The sequence below is a fragment of the Ixodes scapularis genome, unplaced genomic scaffold (genome assembly GCF_016920785.2).
Source record: "Ixodes scapularis isolate PalLabHiFi unplaced genomic scaffold, ASM1692078v2 PGA_scaffold1__304_contigs__length_218370807, whole genome shotgun sequence".
Classification (NCBI taxonomy): Eukaryota; Metazoa; Arthropoda; class Arachnida; order Ixodida; family Ixodidae; genus Ixodes; species Ixodes scapularis.
The window spans coordinates 48,374,524-48,395,491 of NW_024609846.1; the positions used below are offsets into that span (position 1 = coordinate 48,374,524).

At 45.5% G+C, this 20,968-nt stretch overlaps 1 protein-coding gene across 1 annotated transcript; it reads left to right on the forward strand.

Moving 5' to 3' along the window:
- Positions 1-204: 204 nt before the first annotated feature.
- LOC8028863 (malate dehydrogenase, mitochondrial) lies at positions 205-16,850 on the forward strand. The gene is made up of 7 exons (XM_002402109.5): positions 205-427; positions 1,653-1,847; positions 10,489-10,782; positions 12,545-12,721; positions 13,850-13,900; positions 16,231-16,332; positions 16,600-16,850. The coding sequence occupies exons 1-7, from the start codon at positions 350-352 to the stop codon at positions 16,723-16,725; spliced, it is 1,023 nt and encodes a 340-aa protein (XP_002402153.3). The 5' UTR covers positions 205-349; the 3' UTR covers positions 16,726-16,850.
- The last annotated feature ends 4,118 nt before the right edge of the window (positions 16,851-20,968 follow it).

Sequence of the window (20,968 nt, forward strand, 5' to 3'; positions counted from 1 at the left end):
CTCGTGTTGCACCGTTGCCTTCTGCATGCAACGGTGCAACGCGGCACCGGCGCTACTGGGAAAACAAATGCAACTCATAAATCCAATAAAAATTCCACAAGTTTCTTCGTCTAAAATTTTAACGGTAGCTTACGCCATCTAGACCAGGTACTGAATTAACTAATACTGTCAGCATATAGCGCCACCTTAGCGACTCTTAAAAACGGGCGCAAAGTCCAGGTCCGGGCTTATTGCACTCGCAGAGCAGGCAGTCTTCCCAGTCTTCCTTTCGGGTTGTGACGCCGGCGGGGAGCTGCGGACAAATCGCCAAAGAAGTTAATTTGACTTTCTCACTCTATTCTGCCCCAAAATGTTCGCCCGTGCTCCGAAGAATCTCCTCAATGCCGTGTGCATTTCGGCACACAGGAACTTTTCGGTCACGTCTAAGGTATGGATGTTTCCGTACTTCACATTTCTTTTTTCAGCTTTCGCGACCTCTCGTATCCTGTGACCTTGGTCGTAAACCCGCTGTGCGATGAGCTTTCGGCTTATATTTAGACTTCCCAGGGGATCCACACTGTCGACCAAAGACATGAATGCCCCTGTGGCCTGCCACAAAGATACGATTTTTTTTTATTAGTTCATTAACCTTTTTATTGTGCCTTATCCGCTCCTATATTGTCACTACCGGCTTCCGCCGGCTAATCGGGTGGTCGTGTCGGGAGGTCATGTCACACTAGTGCACGTGAACGATTGACTAAAAATCTTCGCCGTGCTTCCCTTGACCTGAGGCGTAATCAGCGATGACCACAACGGAGTTGGCGAAGTGTGCTCTGGCTTTTCAGCTTCGGCGCATGAACGAAGTTGTGATGTTGCGAAACTGAACGCAACTGGTCCCCGAACTCTGCTGGGCAGTATTCCTTCAAACGTTTCGCGTCGTAGCATTCGGAGGTGACACCGACCGTTGTGTGCGACGTATTTCGCAATTTCAACGTATCAGTAGAAGTGGTACCAAATGTGATAAACGTAAAGGAAAAAAAAAAAAGAAAAAGAATGAAACGTGCGGCATACGTGCAAAACGACGAAACAGTGTCGTTAAAATGGCAGATTGTGTGCAGGGAGTTTGCGTCCCACTGATGAATATTTTCCGACGGACGTAACTACGTAAAAAAGAAATAATAAAAAAATAAAAACGTAAAACGAATTTACGTAAAAACGCACATCCCGCAAAACTCGGTTTAACATGCAGCAGGGACTTGTTATTTTCCGTAACATCGCTTTCTACTCTGAAACTTGCAGGATCCAATGGCAGTAAGGGACGCAATCCTCACGCTGCACATTTTCGACAGCCTAACTCTTCTGCCATTTAACCCAGAATCCAACGTCTTGTTTCGAAAGTTTATCATTTTATCACAGCCGCCGGCATCACCTGAGCGTGCAGTGGATTTTTTAGGCATGCCCTATAAACCGGTCACAGGCACCGATGCGATTATAACTGAATTACGTGCTACACTCATGTCTTGTTAACATGGATACCTCGGTTCCCCCCTAAACATTGTCCATAATGCAAGTCGTCCATAATGAGACAAAAATGCATGACCCAGTTCGTCCCTCGAAAGTTTTGCCTGTGTAGCGGGGCATCCATGGGACCAAATGGTTCTCTCTCCCTCCAGAACCATGTGAAGGTGGCTGTGCTGGGAGCCAGCGGAGGCATTGGCCAACCCCTGTCTCTGCTCCTCAAGCAGCACCCCGCCATCACCTACCTATCCCTCTACGACATTGCCCACACTCCAGGAGTGGCCGCCGACCTCAGCCACATCAATACGAGGCCTCAAGTCAAGGGCTTCACGGGCACTGACCAGCTCCCCGTGAGTGTTTTGAGAAAGAAGGAAAAAAAAAAATAGAAGTAGAGAAAGAATAGCAGAGGGCAGCTTGTCCAGGGATATAGTCGCCGAAGGGGGGATGGCGGCAAGGAGGGATTTAAGTTGTCCCACTTCCAGCGCGAGCATTCTAGCTTCAATAACGCTTCGGTGTGAAGCGAGCTTCGATCGTGCACACACGCAGACAATGCACGTCGAAGGGAAACGAAGGGGCGCGCTGGAGTCCAGGCACTTCAAAGAGACACCCTCCTGTTCTCATCCTGTCCGTGACTATAGTAGTAGTCTTTCTGCTTTCTATGCTCTGTTTCATAATGTATAGACCTTTCCAGCAGCAGTCTCGAACGAAGCTGTTTACAGCGCACGTCCCTGGTTTTGAGAGTGTACGTCAGTGTTGCCTGACTGTGCTGGGCTGTGGGTTTTCTCGTCAGCGGGCTGTGACAGTCTGCGTAGGCGCAATTCCGGACGCTGGTGGCTGCAAAATTGCCTCGTTTTATTTTTTTGTTTTGTGTTCTATGGCGAAAAGGTTCTCTCGGAGTTTTTAAGAAAGCATTGCACTATTTTTGGTAACAGAAACAAACGAGTGAAAGCTATTTTCGGCGAGTTTGTGCACGACAGAACAAATGCAACTGGAATGTTTGTTTCATTTTACATTTATATTTTTAACGGCACCATACACTGAGCCGTGTCAATCGACAAAGGTCTTAATTACTTAAAATATTTGACTACACCACAGGATAACCGAACTGCACGGGTATTACCCACTCCCGACATGAAATTCAATGAGTCTCATAGATCGAACAACGTATATTGTACATACCCCTTGGTGCCACGTCATCCGAACAGGATTTGAAAAAGGTATCAAATAACACAGCATATCATATACAGTGTCGACGATAGTCACTTCACGACGATCGGACGGAATCCAACTCGTCTTGGGGTACATTTTAAGAGTGGTGCTTTTTTATACAGCACTAAAGCAAATGAACAAATGTGTCTATTCTGTCCCGATACTTCGGACCCTATCAGCTACTTCTGGCCAAGACCGGGAACATAGACGGGAAAACTTTTTGGAGATTATCTCGAGGTAAATAATACTGGAAGAGCGTCGAACGGCCTGCGTCGCAGGCTCCTTGACGTTCGCTCTCTTTGTTCGCTCTCTTCGTTCGTCTCCTGCGAAGGTCGAGCAGGCTACGAGCCTTGGTATTCCCTTGTTCTCCCAGTCCAAGATAACACAAAACATGCAAGCATCCTGAACAGGCAAATAAAGTGAAAACTTTCAAGGAAAGTCGGCGAACTCCGAATGCACAATGCAGGTGGGCAGTCGCACTGACCAGGTTTCCACAGCTCAGGCAGAGCAGATGGCAGACATTTTTGGCTGACAAGGGTCGCTCAAGTCGCAAAATAGCAGCGGCCAGAAACCTCTTTTTGCAAAGGTCTATAGTAGTCCACTACTATACATTATGAAACAGCGCAGTTGTCGTAGGTGTGTTTCTCAATGTCCTTGCTGTAGTTGTTTCGTGGAAAGGCACATACCTGAAATAAAAATGCAAAGAAAAAACAGGTTGAACAGAGGAACAGACTTTAGCGTCTTCTTAGGGCCCAATCAGTTTATTCGTCTGGTCTGTAGAAGTTCATGCAATGAAATGATAACTTTATTTAATGTTTGACAACATCGTTAGAAGTTCACCTTTGTTTAGCCTGCTTCCTAAAGATGTATCTGATGCAGAATTATTTCTGCTTGTACTGTTTCAATGCTAGATGGTGGGATAAAACTAACATTCTTTTAGAACTAGTGTTTTTTTTTTTTTTTTATTTCGATGATAGGACATAGGAACAGTCTTGGGAACAACCTATGTGTAGCAGTGCTACTTCACATATGTTTAGAAAACTTTTACTTGAGGTACATCATTGAGTATGTAGACTTGTATTTTACTTGAAGTACATTCTTTGAGTATGTATACTTGTACTCTTTGAGTATGTATACTTGTACTTAATCTTTTTTTCCGGTACTTTTTGAGGAAGGTACAAGTCCCGACTTCACAGTGCATTCCCCAAATTTGGTCCTGTTAAATTTGTATCGCGCGCGAAGCAATGCTTTGTCAATTCTGAAGAAATACTGCGAGGGATATCCTACTCTTACCAGAAATGCGAGCAGACTATACGTCACTTTGTTTGTACTGGGGGCGGCTTTCCCTCAGCATTTCACACTCTCACTATACTTTCTTTCATACTTGCAAATAATCAAGATGAAGCCCATGCTCGGGCCAGCAGCTTTGGCAGCATTGTACATTAAGTATGAAACAAGAGTCTACTTTTTCCTTGGTCAGTGCAAGTGAGGAGGTTAGAGATATTATGAGAGGACATTCCTCCCCTAGAGGACTGCTTGCGGAAGCTACGGGGCTGACGTCGTGCTCTTGCCTAGCATGTTCAACCACCTTGGGTGCAAGCCAGTGCAAGGGGAGCCAAATTCAAACTTCTAAATTTGGCACCATTTCAGAAAATAACTACTCTATGGCCACTTAACTTTATCCAATATTCGCTGCCATTTTCGGAAATAACTGATCCCCCCCGATTACCCCTGGGGCCAATGCATACCAGTTTAAAAAATGATATACTCCATACGGGAATAAATTTGGCTGCATGTTTGGTCATTCTGCCAAATACATTTAAATGCTGTAGCTTTATATGGTGGTTAGAGCTCTTAGTTGGGTGGTATTTAAGGCAGGATGTCCCTTAGTCTTTCAGTGCCTAGGATGAGTGTTGGTCCAGTACCCCTGTCAGACAGGCTAATTTAGAGCACTTTAACCAAGTGCACTTCGCCTTTAGTGTCATTTCTGTAGTGTGCCACACAGCTTCTTCCTGAACGACGCACTTGGCTTTAATGAGGGAAGTGAGAACTCGCTTCTCTTGATCGAGTGTGTGGCCTCGATAGCAGTTTTTCAACAGTAAAACATAAAGAGACAGAAACCAAAAACGTGGCGTAAATTTTATTCTAAAAAGAATTGGAAATTTGTGAAAGAAAGGGCAGAAAGGAGTGTCATTACAAGAAAAATAGTGGAGTGCACTTCGCCTTGGAGTTTAGGTTGATCTGTACCAAGATTAGCGCCACGGTGAATTGATATGAGACGACGACAAAGTCGGTCATTCCAATGCTATATTAGTTAGCAGAGGAGGATAGAGCCTACATTTGTTTCAATATGTAGCTGTACGAGACAACACAATGATCATGATCCAATAAGGCAGTGTCAGGGACTCCGCGAAGACCTCCGTGGGACCAGGCATGGATTTTGGAGGGGTGGCGATTGCCGCCTCAAGCTCCCCAAGATCAACTTTTTTTAAATGAAAAAAATGGATATACACCAGTTAAAAGTTTAGTTCTTGGTGACATAGCAAATTTTGGGTCAACAAAATAGATCTGGGTAACGTTTCGGTCATAACGTCATATCTCAGCCTCACCCCCCCGCCCCTGCCCCTGCGTCGGACGAAGTGGAATGCCAAGGTTGGATCTTCCTCTTTATCTTGGCTTGTGATGATTGATCAGAATTGTCCTTTTGGCATGAAGATCATTAACATAACATTGTTTTATAATGTGTCTTTATTAAATAGACAAAATATAGCCAACACATTTATGCTTATAATGCAATCAAATGCCTCTACTTTAACATTTTAAGTGTCTGATAGTACTTTACCCATCATAATTGCAGTCTTGGGTAAGTTACTTTTAAAAAGTAATTCGTTACGGTTACCGCAACAAAAGAGTAACTCGTTACAGTTACTTGTAAAAAGTAACGACGTTACTTTTCAGTTACTTTTCTATAACACAAAAAAAAAAAAAAAGGAAAAACTAGAAAACGTCCCTCACCAAGTTTGATTGCATAAAACTAAACAGTACGCTTTTTACTTCATATTGTAACTTAGCAGAAGTTGCATCTCGAAATTAGTGTTTAAAAATTTCCACGCCAGAGTAGTGGCACAAGTCAAAATATGAAACATGCGCAGTGCATTGAAACATGCGCGTGTATTGTTGTTTTACGGTTGATTCACCCGATCAAAAAGCGTTTTCACAGAAAAAAGAAAAACCACAAAATAGATAGTGCTTCAAGACACTAAGATGCAAGTGTTCAGTCACAAAGTACAAGCACGTGCGTAAAGATAACTAGATTTTTTAGGGGGAAGCTCCTTAGGGGTTAGCCATGTCCGTATGTCCGTCCGCCATTGGGTGCACGTGCTCCTGCTCGTGAGCTCATGCGCTCGTGCTCACGAGCACGTGCTCCCGTGCTCGTGTAGTGCAAAAAAAAAAAAACGCATCTCCACGTGGTGTATGATGTTGATTGGGGCGAAGCTCTGGTGGTGCTTGTCTGTGTAGACTGTGAGCCGCAGCATGCCGAGCCTTTCGTTCGTTTTCATCCATGTCAGAAGGAGAATCTGTGGTATGGAACGTGGTTATATACGCACTTGAGCATTTGACCGCAGCATGACATGGATAAAAACGAACAAAAAACTCGGCATGCTGCGGCTCACCGTCTACGCAGACAAGCACCACCAGAGCTTCGCCCCAATCAACATCATACACCATGTGGAGATGCGTTTTTTTTTTTCATGATCTCTACACGTGGCTGGCTATATTCGGGTCGTGACTTGTGAGAAAGAACGTATTCACGAGTTTGTGCAAGGCCAACTTGACACTCGAAATGTCGGAATAGACGATTTGAAAGGTGCAGGAAAATGTAAATTGTACTCGTTCAGTGATATATTATTCATAAAACACTGGAAAGTAATGACAAAAGTAACGTCGTTACTTTCATCGTTACCTAAAAAAAAAAAAAAAAGTAATAGAACTACAGTTACATTTTAAAAAAGTAACTCGTTACAATTACAAGTTTCCAAAAAAGTAACGAAATTACAGTAATGCGTTACTAGTAACGTGTTACTACCCAAGACTGCATAATTGCCATCATTTGAGAATAACACTGATTTTTCCCGTGTGGCACCGAAACACTTGAAGTGACATTCGTAAAGCTGAAATGCACTCCGTTCAAGTGCACTAAATTAGCCTGTCTGACAGGGGTATTAGTTCAGGTGATGCCTAGGGTAGGGTTTTATATGGAAACGGATTTCATCACAACATTGTCTCTTTGTGACGCTGTCACCAAGAGAATGGAGATGTGCTTTTCTGTCCTTTCTACTCTTCCTCGTTCTGTGCACTTTTTCTGCACCACCTGTTTCTGCTCTTCCCTTTCTCGCCCCTTTCCATCCCCCACTGCTTTAAGTGCTTTCTCACACCAGCCGCTTCTGCTCCTCCCGTTCCTGCATGTTGGGTTTGTAGCTCAGTCAGCAGTGCACTTGGCTGGTTTCCATGCCGTTGCCTGGGGTTCAATCCCTAACACCTAATGGCTTTTTTTTTTTTTTTTAATTTAGCGGTTACGGATTGAGCACCTACACATTGCATGCTTATGTAGCTCCAGAGGACGGTTGACCCTATAAAGCTACCACTTTAAAAGGACATCATGAAAGATTATATAAAAAGTACTTGTGCTTTACTTTAAAAGCACATTGTATTTATAGTAGGGGAGAATGGGACGGTGGGAGGAGTGAGTCAGTCAACATATTTCTTCAATGAATAGTTCCAAAAAGTTTATGAACTGTTAGATTGATGACATCATGGTAGCGGTACTTTCAACCCTAATGGCAGACCTGCTTGACATGGTGTACATGATTTGAGTCAATGGTTGCCAATAAGACACTCAAAAGTAAGTAGTACATATTCATTTTGCTCGATTCTCAAACCTAAACAGTAAATTAGCATTGAAAATATGTGTTAATAGGTTGCTTTTAACCACTGTTATCTTGAGCCAGGATTTTATTAAAATTCTTCAAAAATCACAAGATTTTCAAGGTGGCCATCTTTCTGAGTTAAACTGGAATAAAATATGAATATAGGAAAACAATAATGAGTATTTTGTAAGCATTGATTCTGCAGTCTGTTAGCATTGCCAAGAGTGCAAGTTTTCTAAGTTTGTACAGTTGTACTTTAAAATGGGGCATGACCTTGACCTCCTCATATCCTCAATATTCAACAGCTGCTGTTGTCATGCTTTGGCTCCTGATGTTCTATTGTATGGAGATGGCTGTGCAGTGTACCATGAAACTAGGTTGTCATGTTCCTCGTGCAGATCTAAATTAATCTCGATGCCACCGAGTGCAAATGAACTGGAATATGATAAAGCCGTTTCGGTGGCTGCCATAGCTTGTCTGTACAACTTATTTATAATAAACTTTCATTGTCTGTATTAATGTTCTGTTAGGTGTTTCACATTGAACTGAATTGTCTGCATCCCAAGCATTCAGAATTGGTGATAACTTTTTCTTGTGCCTTTTGGTATCACTTTTATACTTTCAGATACAATAATTCAATGACCTTAGGAGAAACTACCTACTTTGGGATGCGTCTAGCGCCCTTTGATACTCCCAGACTCTTAACCACCTTGACAGAACTTGCAGCTGTTGTAAACCCCATTGCAGGTAGCAAGCAGTCAATAACAAACTGCCTTATAAATCATGCCGGGTCCAATTTACAGAGCCAGTATTGGTTTCTGAACTATCACCCTTTCCATAATGGAAAGTTCAAACGTAACTCTAGTACTCAGGACACATCCAATGTAGGGCATCTGGTACATTAGTCTTCAACCATAACCTCTCATAGATTTTAAAACATGATTATGCCAAGCTTCAACTTAGCTTGCTATAATTTTGACCATCAGGGGTTTCTGGCGAAACTGAAATCTATAATTGCTTTTTGTTCAACAGACAGATATTTTAATTTTCGAACTGGAGATATGGGGGATCTGTATGCTGTCATGTCTCAGCTTGAGCCTAAAGGTACAGCAAGGCTTGTCCGAATTAGGGGTGCATTCTTTAATGTCCCATTTGTAATGCTTCTCAGCACTGTCACAACGAAAACTGCACTGTGTATGCAAATTTGCATGATGGTGGGTATAATTGACTGGTGAAGGCGAGCGGGTTGAACATGAATACATAAAATTGAAAGAATAAAACACAGGACAAGCACAGGACAACCACTTTCTTGTTGTTTCAGTGTTTCGTAAATGTTTCAGTAAATCCTCGAAAGCTGTTTTATGGCAAATATTTGTTTTGCATTTATGTTGCACGTGGCACTGCTGTCACTTGCAGTACATATCGACCCCACCGATAAGTTATTGCATGCTCTCGGCCGTTTTGTGTATGTTTTTGTTCCTTAGCACCACTTTATGTTGGTCTGTTGCCACTGTCTGTAGTGTAGTGATTACAAACTGTCATTAAATTGGCTATCAAGGCTTTTTCCATAACTGTGGATGGTGTTGAGAAACTAGTGATAGTCGAAAATCAATCATTGGCTCTTAATTGAATCGACTATCAATGCCATCAACAGTCAACTTTCAGGGGACTATCGAGTGTTGAGAAAATAAAAGCAAAACGCAAGAAAGAGGACGATAGACATGTATAGAGTGTTGAGTGTGGTATGTATAGGAAACTATTGACACTTATAGTCTGTTTCAGGTTAAGAAAAGCGGGACAAGCCCCTCCCAAAAAGCCTTCTGCCCACCATGTTTGGTGGTTTGCCCCTTTTCAGAATTAACTCTGCTAAAGTGGAAAGAGCACAGGGCTTTGTGTGAGGGGCATGTCCCTGCTATTCTTACTGCAATGTGATGTAAAACACCGCTCAAATGGACAGGGCAAAAGGAAGGGAGGACAAACATGCACTGTTTGTTCCTTCCTTCCTGTGTTCATTCCTTTTGCCCTGTCTCTTTGAACACTGTTTTTCATCATGTTCAGAGATCACCAACTAGCCCATCTCACCACCTTAGCCTGCAGCATACTATAGTGCCAAAGCAGTAGAGCATCGACAATCGGCAGTCGGTTCTCGATACTGCTCAATACTCGTGATACTGTTGTTCATCAACTTTTAGAAAACTAAAGAGTGTTAAAGGGGCACTGAAGTCATTATTGAAAAGGGTTGTTTTTGATCTTATATTGTTTAAAATGTGTTTGTTCCCGCATATACCAAGTCCTATATTACAAAACCGCCTATTCATCTCGGGGCAAGAGAAAAACATCTGGATTCTTTTTTCTCGCAGACTACATTGTGTGGACCAACGAAAGCCCTACAATACGCGCAGATTCCGAATGATTTTTATTGTAACTTGTTTTAAATAGAGTGTGACAGGTACACATTTGGATAAGACTCCTCTTTTTTTACCGCGGGCGAGGCCATCACTTGCAACTCGCCGACAAGCACCCTTCGTCAACCACTTCACTCGGAAAAGAATTCTTACCAAAAAGGGCGTGTCGCGATCTTTGAACACTCTTTTAACAATCAAATAAGCTACGCACGGTTGTGGTTTCGGGTTTGTTGGGATGCTTAGAGCATCTAGATTGAGTTGTCACCACAAAAGGACGATCTCAGAATAGACTTCAGTGCCACTTTAAGAAAAAGCGCCAAAAGGGGGCAACGAAGGATACATGCCGTTTTATTAATTGAGTGTTGGCTACGATATTTATCGAGAGCCATCGACTGTTGGTTCCAAAACCATGGAGCGTCGACCATACCGTAGCACTGTTCCGGACGCAGGAGTCGCTCAAGGGCATGGAGATAGTGGTGATCCCCGCCGGCGTGCCCCGCAAGCCCGGCATGACCCGGGACGACCTGTTCAACACCAACGCTTCGATCGTGCGGGACTTGGCGGATGCCTGTGCCCAGGCCTGCCCCAAGGCCTTTTTGTGCATCATCTCGAACCCTGTCAACTCGACCGTGCCCATCGCCTCAGAGGTGTTCAAGAAGCGGGGTGTCTACGACCCCAACCGCATCTTCGGGGTCACCAGCCTCGACATCGTCCGGGCCAACGCCTTCGTGGCCGAGGCCAAGGTGGGGCTCGAGCGGACTTTGCATGAAGTGTGGTGGCTTGTTTAGCTACAGGGGCCCAATAGACCCTTTTCAAAACCCTGTCGGGCAACACTGGTGGTCGCCATTTCTTGGGTACGAAGCATGCGATTGGATCAGAGTCTTTGCCGAACGCTGACGCAGTACTCGTTTTCGATGTGAGCTGAACGGAGTTCACGCCAATTGCTGACACGGCCCTCGTGTCCAATACGTGATCAGGGTCCGTGCCCAAACAATGGCGTACTCAAATAATTTTATCAGCAGCTACTAGATTGCGCACAAAAAAAAAAAATTGGGTTGTGTGTGTGTTTATACAGCCTAGAACTTGGTCTGCCTCACAGGGGCGACGAGTCTCCCAGCTGTAGATGAGAAATTTAGCCAGTGCGGTACAGCCGCTAGCCTGGGGTCTTTAACGTGCACCACGCAGTAGTGATACACGACCGCACGCCGGTACGATGCTCATCCAGAACGAAACGGGCAGGGGTGGGGCTCGAACCCAGGATCCCTGGGTTCTGCAGCGCGAGCTTTCGCTCCACGTGCTCCGAGCTGGTGTGCGCTAGACCACTCGGCCACCGATCCCCCCAGATTGCACACACTTTTGAAGAGGGTCTGTTAGGGGAGGGACTACATTAAAAAGGAAATGCTCGGTGGGCTGTTGTCAAGAAGGCATCTCTTCCGTTAGTCTATTTATGACATCTTCTTCAGTGTTGCCAACAACAAATGAATGCTGTGCAAGCAACAATGGCCACTAGCAGAACAATAAAAGTAACAAGCAAAGAGCTACAGGAAGCATATTTGAGCATGTATGGTTGCAACTGAAATGCTCCTTAGTTGGTTCTCTTATTTTTTCGGTTAAAAGGCCACCTTGCACCCATAAAGATTAAAAATCTCGTCTGAAAACATATGGCATAGATTTGAAACACATACAATGTTCAGAGACGGGCAGAAAATATGATGAATCAGTGTGACCACATGTCTGGTGAAAAACAAAATGCAGCACACAACAGTGCCACATAAAACTGAAGACATCTCATTACATACTGATTGATGAAAAAGCCTGTCTGTGATTGACAAAGACTGGCGAGTATATGCAACAAAAAGTTAACTTCCTACAGCCCAGTCGATGTTTAATACCTTGCATTGAAAAAAACTAAAGATGTGGGATGTTTTCTGGTTGACTCTAACCGCTCTATACATTTTTGTGCAAGGATGGAAGAAAATGCGGTTTAAAAGAGTGAATTCAGTCTCTCGAGTGGGCCATTCTGTCACCGAAAGCAAGCACCACCCAGAGCCGAGCAGTATGCCCACACTGGTGCGAACTCCCGTGCTTGCGCTTTCTTCCGACAACCTCGGAATTCGGTAGATCCTATCAAGTGTGCATAATTTTGGATAGAAAGTGCCTGCTCCCTAGTTCTCACATTAATAGACCCTTTTTAAAAGTGTGTGTCACTGAGTTGCCATTCCCATTTTAATTTGCACTTTCATCACATGTCAGACACGAATGCTCAGTCAGTATCCGGCCTGGGTTTTGTTTGCATCGCCTTGTTGGCACTTGGCTTCGGGCACCGTTTCAGTCGTGGGCCGAGCGTCGGAAGCGTTAACTGAAATATTACGACGTTCGATTGGGGCTGGTTCAATGGGGTTTTGAAAAGGGTTTGCTGTCTCGCGATTGTGGTGGGCACTTGTTGGGTTGGCACTTGTTGGGTTGGCATTTGTCTGACGATACCATGGCCCCCTTCTCCCCCAGGGCCTGGACCCAGCCACAGTGAACGTCCCCGTGGTGGGCGGCCACTCCGGGGTGACCATCGTGCCCCTGCTGTCCCAGGCCACGCCGTCTGTGAGCTTCCCTCAGCCCGAGCTGGAGGCCCTCACCAAGCGCATCCAGGAGGCCGGCACCGAGGTGGTCCAGGCCAAGGCCGGAGCCGTACGTGAAAATCCCGTTTTTTTCCCTTTCTTCCTTTTTTTTTTCTTAAAGCGGCATTTTGAGAAAGAACCTCCTAGAAGCCACAAAGTGGCACCCAGTGTCTCGCTGAGAGATTGTTTCTTCGGAGCCCTGAAGAAGCTCTCGACATCTGTCTCACAGTTTCGCAGTGGCATCAGTTCAACTGCAAAACTTCCAAGAGCTTTTTTTTTTCCCATTTTTTTTTTACTTTTTTTTTTTAGTTTTGTTTGTTTTTGGGACAGTGGATTTTCTGTAGCCACTGACAAAGTGAAAACTGGAGGGAAAAGCTTCTGTTATCCTGCCAAAAGCACGAGCTTCCAGCCTTCTGCCGCATTTCAAGCGTGCGCGCAACCAAGGTACGGCAGAAGGCATGAAGCGCGTGCTGGAGGCCTAGCATTCGAAAGATGCGCTCTGTTAGTCTCAACTTGTGGTTTGGGCACCTGGGACCCGGGGAGGCAGAGAGCCAGCCTTTGGGGGGACAGCACTTTATTCGGTTTCCAAGTCTTGCTTGAACCAGCTTCAGCAACAAAACTGCCTGTCTCGTCCATTCTTCCTTCCGTCGTTACCTTGCTTTTTTTCGACGCACCAATCAGCGCACTGTCAACGAAAAGATAACCATCACAAAGCCCGATAACCCGGATAACCAGACAGCGCTGAATCAGCTGCCTCATGCATACCAAATGAAAACAACAATGTCATGCCGCACGCATGACATTGTTGTTTTCATTCTGTCAGTGACTATAGAAGCCTTTTCCGGGAGCGAGGCGGTGGCACGTACGAGTCGGTATTATTTTTATACTATATACCTGCCCTCCCTATTAATTGTGTCAGAGGTTATGCCTAGTCTTTATGCGTAGGTCAAAGTCAAAACTTGGCTCGAAGTATGCAGTGTTTGTTTTGGGACAACATGCTCCCGCTTACCTGAAAACTACATGCAGTATGTATTGTTGTTCATAGACGCGCTCGTGCGAGCATTTTACGACTCATTTATGCGAGTCCTTGGCATGAATGTTGACAGCCGTTCTTGGCAGCCGATATGTCTTCAGTTTGGTCTGAATCTCTAGTGTTTGGTGTAGCATTTATTACAAGCAGTTGTGACATGCTTTCCAGGGCTCCGCGACACTGTCGATGGCATTTGCGGGAGCTCGCTTCGTCTTCTCGGTGAGTGTTTTGCAGAAGATTTGGGGGTTGCACTTTAATAATTTTTATTATATGTTTCAATCCCTTTGGCATTCATAAATTTTGAATTTCCTTTGCAAAGAATTTCTATAAAGGTTTGCTCTAAAAAATCCAGGTATCTATACTCCGTGTCACTAGTTGTGCAGCGCAGTGCAGGCAAAGGCAGTGCATGGCAAAGAGGGAAAGGGTGAGCACTAGGAAGATCGGATAGGAGCGGAGGTTTCTCTCCCCAGTCTTCTATTGCTTACCCTTTCTCCCCTCACTTGGCGTTGCCTTCGCCTGTCCTGCGCGCAACTAATGACACGGGTAATTCTGAATACCTGTTTACAGTGTAGCACTAATCCAGTACTAATTCGGGGCTTAAAACAGCACTGCCCATAGCACTGATGAGGGACTTCCTTATACAGTGCTGCTGTAGTAGCAGAATGGAGTGGTTTTATTCAGTGGGGCCATCTCGCGTTTTCTACCCGAAATGTTTCCGGCGGCTTATTCCCGTCAAGATCAACATGTTCGATGGTGTGTGCTAAGAACGGAGTCGAAGCCGCTGGCTTTCCCTAATATCTAAAATTTTGTTTTTCTCAAAACAAAGTTGCCTCACTGCGACAGCGGACTGGATCAGACTCGTGGTATTACAAATTGTGAAAAGCAAACCTTGGCAGTAAAAGGAGAAAATACAGTGCTAAATGAACGTTAAATTTAGTGCCTTTATCAGCACTGCATCAGCAAGGTCAATGCTGACTAATGATCCTGAGTAGCATTGTGGTGTATGTGTTAGCAGGGCATTACATCACAAATTCGGTGCTGCGCTAAAGTTCCGGAAGAAATGTCCCCGGAAGAAATGTCCCCGGAAGAAATGTCCCCGGAAGAAATGTCCCCGGAAGAAATGTCCCCGGAAGAAATGTCCCCGGAAGAAATGTCCCCGGAAGAAATGTCCCCGGAAGAAATGTCCCCGGAAGTAATGTCCCCGGAAGTAATGTCCCCGGAAGAAATGTCCCCGGAAGAAATGTCCCCGGAAGAAATGTCCCCGGAAGAAATGTCCCCGGAAGAAATGTCCCCGGAAGAAATGTCCCCGGAAGAAATGTCCCCGGAAGAAATGTCCCCGGAAGATATGTCCCCGGAAGATATGTCCCCGGAAGATATGTCCCCGGAAGATATGTCCCCGGAAAAAATGTCCCCGGAAAAAATGTCCCCGGAAAAAATGTCCCCAGAAAAAATGTCCCCAGAAAAAAATTTTCCGGAAAATATCTTCCTGGAAAAAAAGGCCCCAGGTGGAGTAGTAGCAAAAAATGTCCCCAAGAGGTTCTCTATCGCTGGGTTTTCCCCGATTCTCATGGCCTTCGGGCGGCCCTACCATTGTCCGGTCACAAATGACCTGACCCACCTAGAGGTAGAAAGGGAGACTGGAAGTCACACAAAGCAACCGAAGTAATCTTTTGGGGGGTATTTTGGAAACCGGATACGACTTTGTTAACATTTTATCATTTGTTGGCCTAAAATTTACCAGCGAGGCCCCCATACAGGACAGACTGCAGTTCCTGGATCTTCGCCTGCATCCGTCGAAGTCAGGTATTTGCTGGTCGTTCCAGCAAAGATTGTGCAAACCAGTGCTTCCTTTCCACAGTAACCATTAAAAAAAACGTCAAAAGCGGAATCGTTCACAACCTGCTGACCTCATCCCGATCGAAGTCATGCCCTCACCTGGTCTCGATGAGCTGCTCCCTACAGCTCACCTGCCTCATCAAGGCGGGCTACCCAAAAGACTTACTCGAGACCCGATTAAAACTCATTATGACAGCTCAGGCCACGCGCCTTTTTTTTTTTTGTCCTCGAGGACATATGACTGGACCCCCCGAAGGCCATGAGGATCAGGGAAGCCCTTTGGGAACATTTTATCCTACCTTTTCTCCGGGGCCCTTTTCTCCAGTGACATCTTTTCCTACAGCCGCTGTGCTGCATGAGTGCACTAATATTATTTCACACTTGGGATTTCTCTCAAGAAAACCTTGCCCGCACGAGCTCTGTCATTGGGTGGCTTACATACATCCTTCCGGATCGTACAAAGCCGTGGAACAAGGCTGCTGCCCGATCAGGAGGGCTATGGGGAACCCATTTGCATGTCTGGTTGTGACATGTCCAGTTTGCTCGTGCTGCGTATCACTGTTCACACTAATTCCTCTTGAGTTTTGGCTTAGCACAGGTGTATTGTACAGAGACCCTTTGCGAGTCGATTTTGTGCAGATTTGACCCCATGCAGTTTAGCGGTAGCATTTATGCTGGGAGGTGCCATGTTTTAATGTCTGTCTTCTCCTCAGCTCATCTCTGCTCTCCAAGGAAAAGAGGGTGTGGTCGAATGTGCATTTGTCAAGTCTACGGAGACAGAGGCCACTTACTTCTCAACCCCACTTCTCCTGGGCGTAAGTTTAGACTCTCGAACTACGAGTTTTTTTGTGTGTGCGTCGAGCTTAGAGAGTATTAGATATCTTTCTGCAACTTTCTACATATAGTTCATAGTCAGTACAGCGTTAACCTTACTGCCTATAATCGTAAGAGCTGCTCTGCGACTGGTTAGATTTAGAATAATAGTGCTGGATTAAAAGGACTAACCGCATGGGTTCTTCTGATTTCTGTTGCTCGAGGTGCTATGCGCAAACATTTGCCTTCCTTTTTTGGTCAAATTGCAGAAAAACGGCCTGGCCAAAAACCTGGGTCTGGGCAAGCTGTCCCCGTACGAATCTGAACTGGTGAAGACTGCGCTGCCCGAGCTCAAGAATAACATTAAGAAAGGCGAGGACTTCTCCAAGAAGTGATTGCGGCATTTTCACTCCAACATCTTTGAGAAAAACATCTGGAATCTTGTTGTCATTGTGGCTAGGAGGAGCGATAGTCAGATTTTCATGGTTGTAACGCATGTAATAAAAAGTTGAAAGTTCTGCTCCTGCTTTTGGTCATCATTTAGGCTCGTTTTTATGCATGTCATTTGCAAATGTGATGAAAGGTCCTCTTTCACCAAGCGCACAAATTTCCTCGACCTTTCTTGCCCCTAAGCCAAGTGTTGTTCTAGTTTAAAGCCACCCATTGATGCAAAACACTATTTGCATTATTTTTTACAAGGTCCACATGCACTGCTTTATTTCATCAATACCAAAACCAGAATGGTTTCCCTGACTATCGGTCGCGGCAGATAGCTGTTCCCCGGGACCGAAAAACATTGAAAACCGCTGGTGTAGACTATACTTGCGGACAACTTTCTGCAACATTTGTGAAGTAGTGAAGAGTGAGTGTCCACAACTTTGATGGGCGCTCAAGATGTGCAAGCAACCATATAGTTTTGACTGCATAGTCACAGAAAGTTGTCTGCAAGTATAGCACTTTCCGAATGGGGTGCTCTTTGGAAGTCATGATGGATTTCTTCACCTAGTGACTGCATAGCTCCCCTGTAGTGGTGTCACCTTGGGTCGAGATCTGCGAGGTTAAGTAGGCCTTCCCAGAAATCGGAAGCAAGTGGCAGTGCTGTGCCAGTTCTTTCTGCCCCTCTAACAGTTCAGTAGAGCCACCTACAACAGAACAACTTGACCACAGAGCTCCTCCGTATAGGCCATGTAAGCTCCTCAATTGGGGTTCCTAACGTGGCTGCACTTCTCGTGGTACACTTGTTGAGCACTTATATACGTAATAGTTGCCCTTGCAACAGTCCATTATTAAAGAGACTGTGCAACGACATTGGGTAGGAATATTTCTTACTTTACACCAGCCTCCTGGCACTAGTCGGACCCAAGAATACTCGCACGCAACACCACTGACCAAGGACGTCTTCGTTGCGGCGGAATTCAAAGGATGAAAGCGGAGCTTTTCTTTCAGTCTCTCCTTCGCAAAATTTTATGACGGAGCTGTGGGGACAATGGCAACGGTACGATCCCCGGGAATGCGTCATCGAGCTTAGCAATCCCAGCTGTGACGATATTCAAATGCTGCTCACACAGTGGACGCGAAGACTGCGTACGGATTTGATCTGAGCTCGTGACAATCAATGCCTCGACATGCATTTGGGTAGTGGCCCGTGTCCAATCGCTGCAACGACGACAATAGCCGAGCCGTTCAAGGTCTGGAACTCGGCATGTGTCCTGTGCTTTGTCAACCCCAGCGCGTGGCTATGATCAACATTGGTGGCATATAATCGGCTCCAGATCACGTGGCCACTTGTTCTGGCTGCGAGTTGAAGGGGTGAACGGTGCTCGTTTTTTTTTTAATTTTTTTCTGGAACTTTTATTGCGTGGGGTGAAAAAGGAATGTGTGTTTCGTAGGTCATTAACGTCGGGGATCCATTTTAAGCGGTATTTGAGCAAAGTACAAAAATTGTTGCATCGCCCCTTTAAAATGAAAGCCTTACTTGTCCCATTGAGCGAAAAAGTGGCGTATATGACCATAAAAATACGACCGAGTGGAACGCGCCGCTCAATCGTATGCTCAAGGATGATGCTGTCCTTGGCGTCGTCCTTGAGGTCGTCCTAGACCTATAGGATTACCTTCTAGACCTCTAGGACGACCTCGTAGACTTCTAGGATGACCTCCTAGACTTCTAGAACAGCCTTGTCCCATTACGCGAAAAAGTAGTGGCGTCGTGCCCGAAAGATGGCCATAAAAATGTCCATCAAGCACACGCCGCTGAAGTCCCGGAGCGTAATGTCAGCGCCGCAGCTCTGTGTGCAAAGCGTGTGCTTCGGACTTCATCTGTGCTCGTGTGCTTCATGCAATGAATTGTGAGGCGACCATGTCTACACCTACAGCGGCTTCCACAGGCAAACGTGGCCGCCCATGCAAATATGCCACAGCCCTTAAGTGTCCTCCTCTTCGGTTTCGACATCCTCCTAGAAGCTGTACTTGGCGTCGATCTCTAGGACGTCGTCCTCTACTTTAATACATGTAGAAACATTACTCTAAAACAGTCTTGAGTGTGCTGTAATATTTTTGCTTGCAATGGGGATCGCCTTGAAAGCTGCAACATCTGCACATGCTTTACAATGTGTCTTTAACTGTGGTGTTCCACTAAGCTACCACTTTCTGCACAAGGCACGGTAGAAGTTGTCAAGTATTACTGGGAAAGAAAAGCCAATCCCCCGACCAAAGTTTGAATAAAAGGTGCTGCGAGGTGATCGGTCAGTCATTTTGGAAGAGCAAGTACCATGTTAGAATTTGTGTAGGCCTGTCCAACCGAAAGACAATGCCTCCTGTCGAGCACGTAGCCAGAATGTTTTTTTTAATTTTTTTGGGCCGCCCATGACAAAATGCTGTATGAGGGGGAGGGGGGAGAGGAGGTCCCAGCAAAATGGAACCTTTTTTGAAGGGGGGGGGGGGCCCCGAGCCCCATGGTCCTCCCCCCCCCTGGCTATGTGCCCGCCTCCTGTGCTTTCCCACTCTTGTGCAACCCTAACTAGCATCCACTGCACACTAGACAATGAGATTCTCTGCAACGCTCAACTATACTCCATTTCACCCTATGGTAGACCGCAGTGGACGCCACGAGTGTGTGGTGTGACCTCCAGGAAGGGCTCGGCAATGCACAGAGCACGTGTAGAATCATGTGCCATGTTCGCAGCACTGGATTGCCTGGGATTGCTTGTAGCATCTGCTGCAGTCCATCGCAACGTGAAACAGAGTATCGCTGTTCAGTTGTGCAATATAGACATGGTAAACAGGTATGTTTTGGCAAGTCATTGTTTTGTTTAAAAACATCTTTGAACAGTTATTTGGGTTAAGGAATCAAAGATAAACCATATCGTATTACACTAAAATAATGAGACTAAAGTAATGATGGGTAAAGAAATTGTCTTTTTCGAAGTCTTAATAATGGCAATCTTTTTCAGTGTTGTGCATGTGTACCATCCCACCTTTGAGGGGTTATTTCTTTTTAAGCATGCGGTTACACTGTGGCAAAGCAGGACAGCAGTCTACCCCGTCGCCTCTCCACACTCCACCAGCGCACAGCAAGCACACTCAACAAAGCTAACTTACCTGCTCAAGCGAACCCTGAACAAAGAAATACTGTGGAACTCCCAAATACTTAAGGGCCATTCACGCACTTGCAACCGCCTAGGACCGAGTGCCTTATACTCTTGTTACATGGGCACACTTAACTGCAGTTACGCTAAGCCACATTTAGCGCACAATAGTTGCGGACAACATTCTGCGGCTATGCAGTCAAAGCTATGAGCGAACATGTGCTTGAGCATCTTGAGCACCCATCAAACCAGTGCACGCGCTCTTCACTTCTTCTAAAATAGCTGCCCGATAGTATAGTGTGGTAACTCTGGTGCCGCGTAACAGCAGTTAAAGCCGAGTTAACCGTGGTTAAGGGTGTCCGTGCAACAGGGGTATTAAAGGGGTCATGAAACAATGAGTTGGAATGTTCATGGCTTTGCAGAGGTGTACTGGTCCTAGTCTGGCCCCAAGGGTACTCGCACTCGCACAGACCGCCACCGATTCCGAAGTTTCTTTGTCGCGGTGAAATTGTGAAGATGAAAGGCGAGTATTTTTTTTCAGTCTTGCCTTCGCAAACCTTGCTGACGTAAATGAGGGATCGAAACTACCCGCCTGACGACAGTCGAGCGCGGCAGCCCATGGATTGGACACGAGAACTGCACGAGCACTCGACTTCGGCTCATAACCAATCAATGCCTCGGCAGACACTCGGGTAGTGGCTCGTGTCCAACCACTGCGGTGATGAGAATAGCCGAACTCTAACCATGCCGCGAGCTCAGCACGTGTTTTCTACTTTGCCGATCCCAGCGTGTGGGTATGATTAACGTTGTTGCCATAGGATAGGCACCAGGCCACGTGGCCGCTTGTTCTGGCTCCGAGTTGAGGGGATCAACGATGCTCATATTTCTGGAATGTTTTTAGCGACAGCCATTGTCTAGAAAAAAATTTAAAAAAAACTAAGGCAAGTTTATTCAGTTATTAACGGTAGGAAGCGATTCTAAGTAGTATTTAGCAAAAGTAGAAAACGTTTTTCTGATAATAGTATCTGGTTAGAGTAGATCTTACAACTATCTT

Bases quoted from the DNA above. Each gene is read 5' to 3' on its own strand.
- LOC8028863 (XM_002402109.5), top strand. From the start codon at position 350: ATGTTCGCCCGTGCTCCGAAGAATCTCCTCAATGCCGTGTGCATTTCG. The intron at 428-1,652 runs GTATGGATGTTT...CTCTCCCTCCAG, and splicing joins ACTTTTCGGTCACGTCTAAG to AACCATGTGAAGGTGGCTGT. The intron at 13,901-16,230 runs GTGAGTGTTTTG...TCTTCTCCTCAG, and splicing joins GAGCTCGCTTCGTCTTCTCG to CTCATCTCTGCTCTCCAAGG.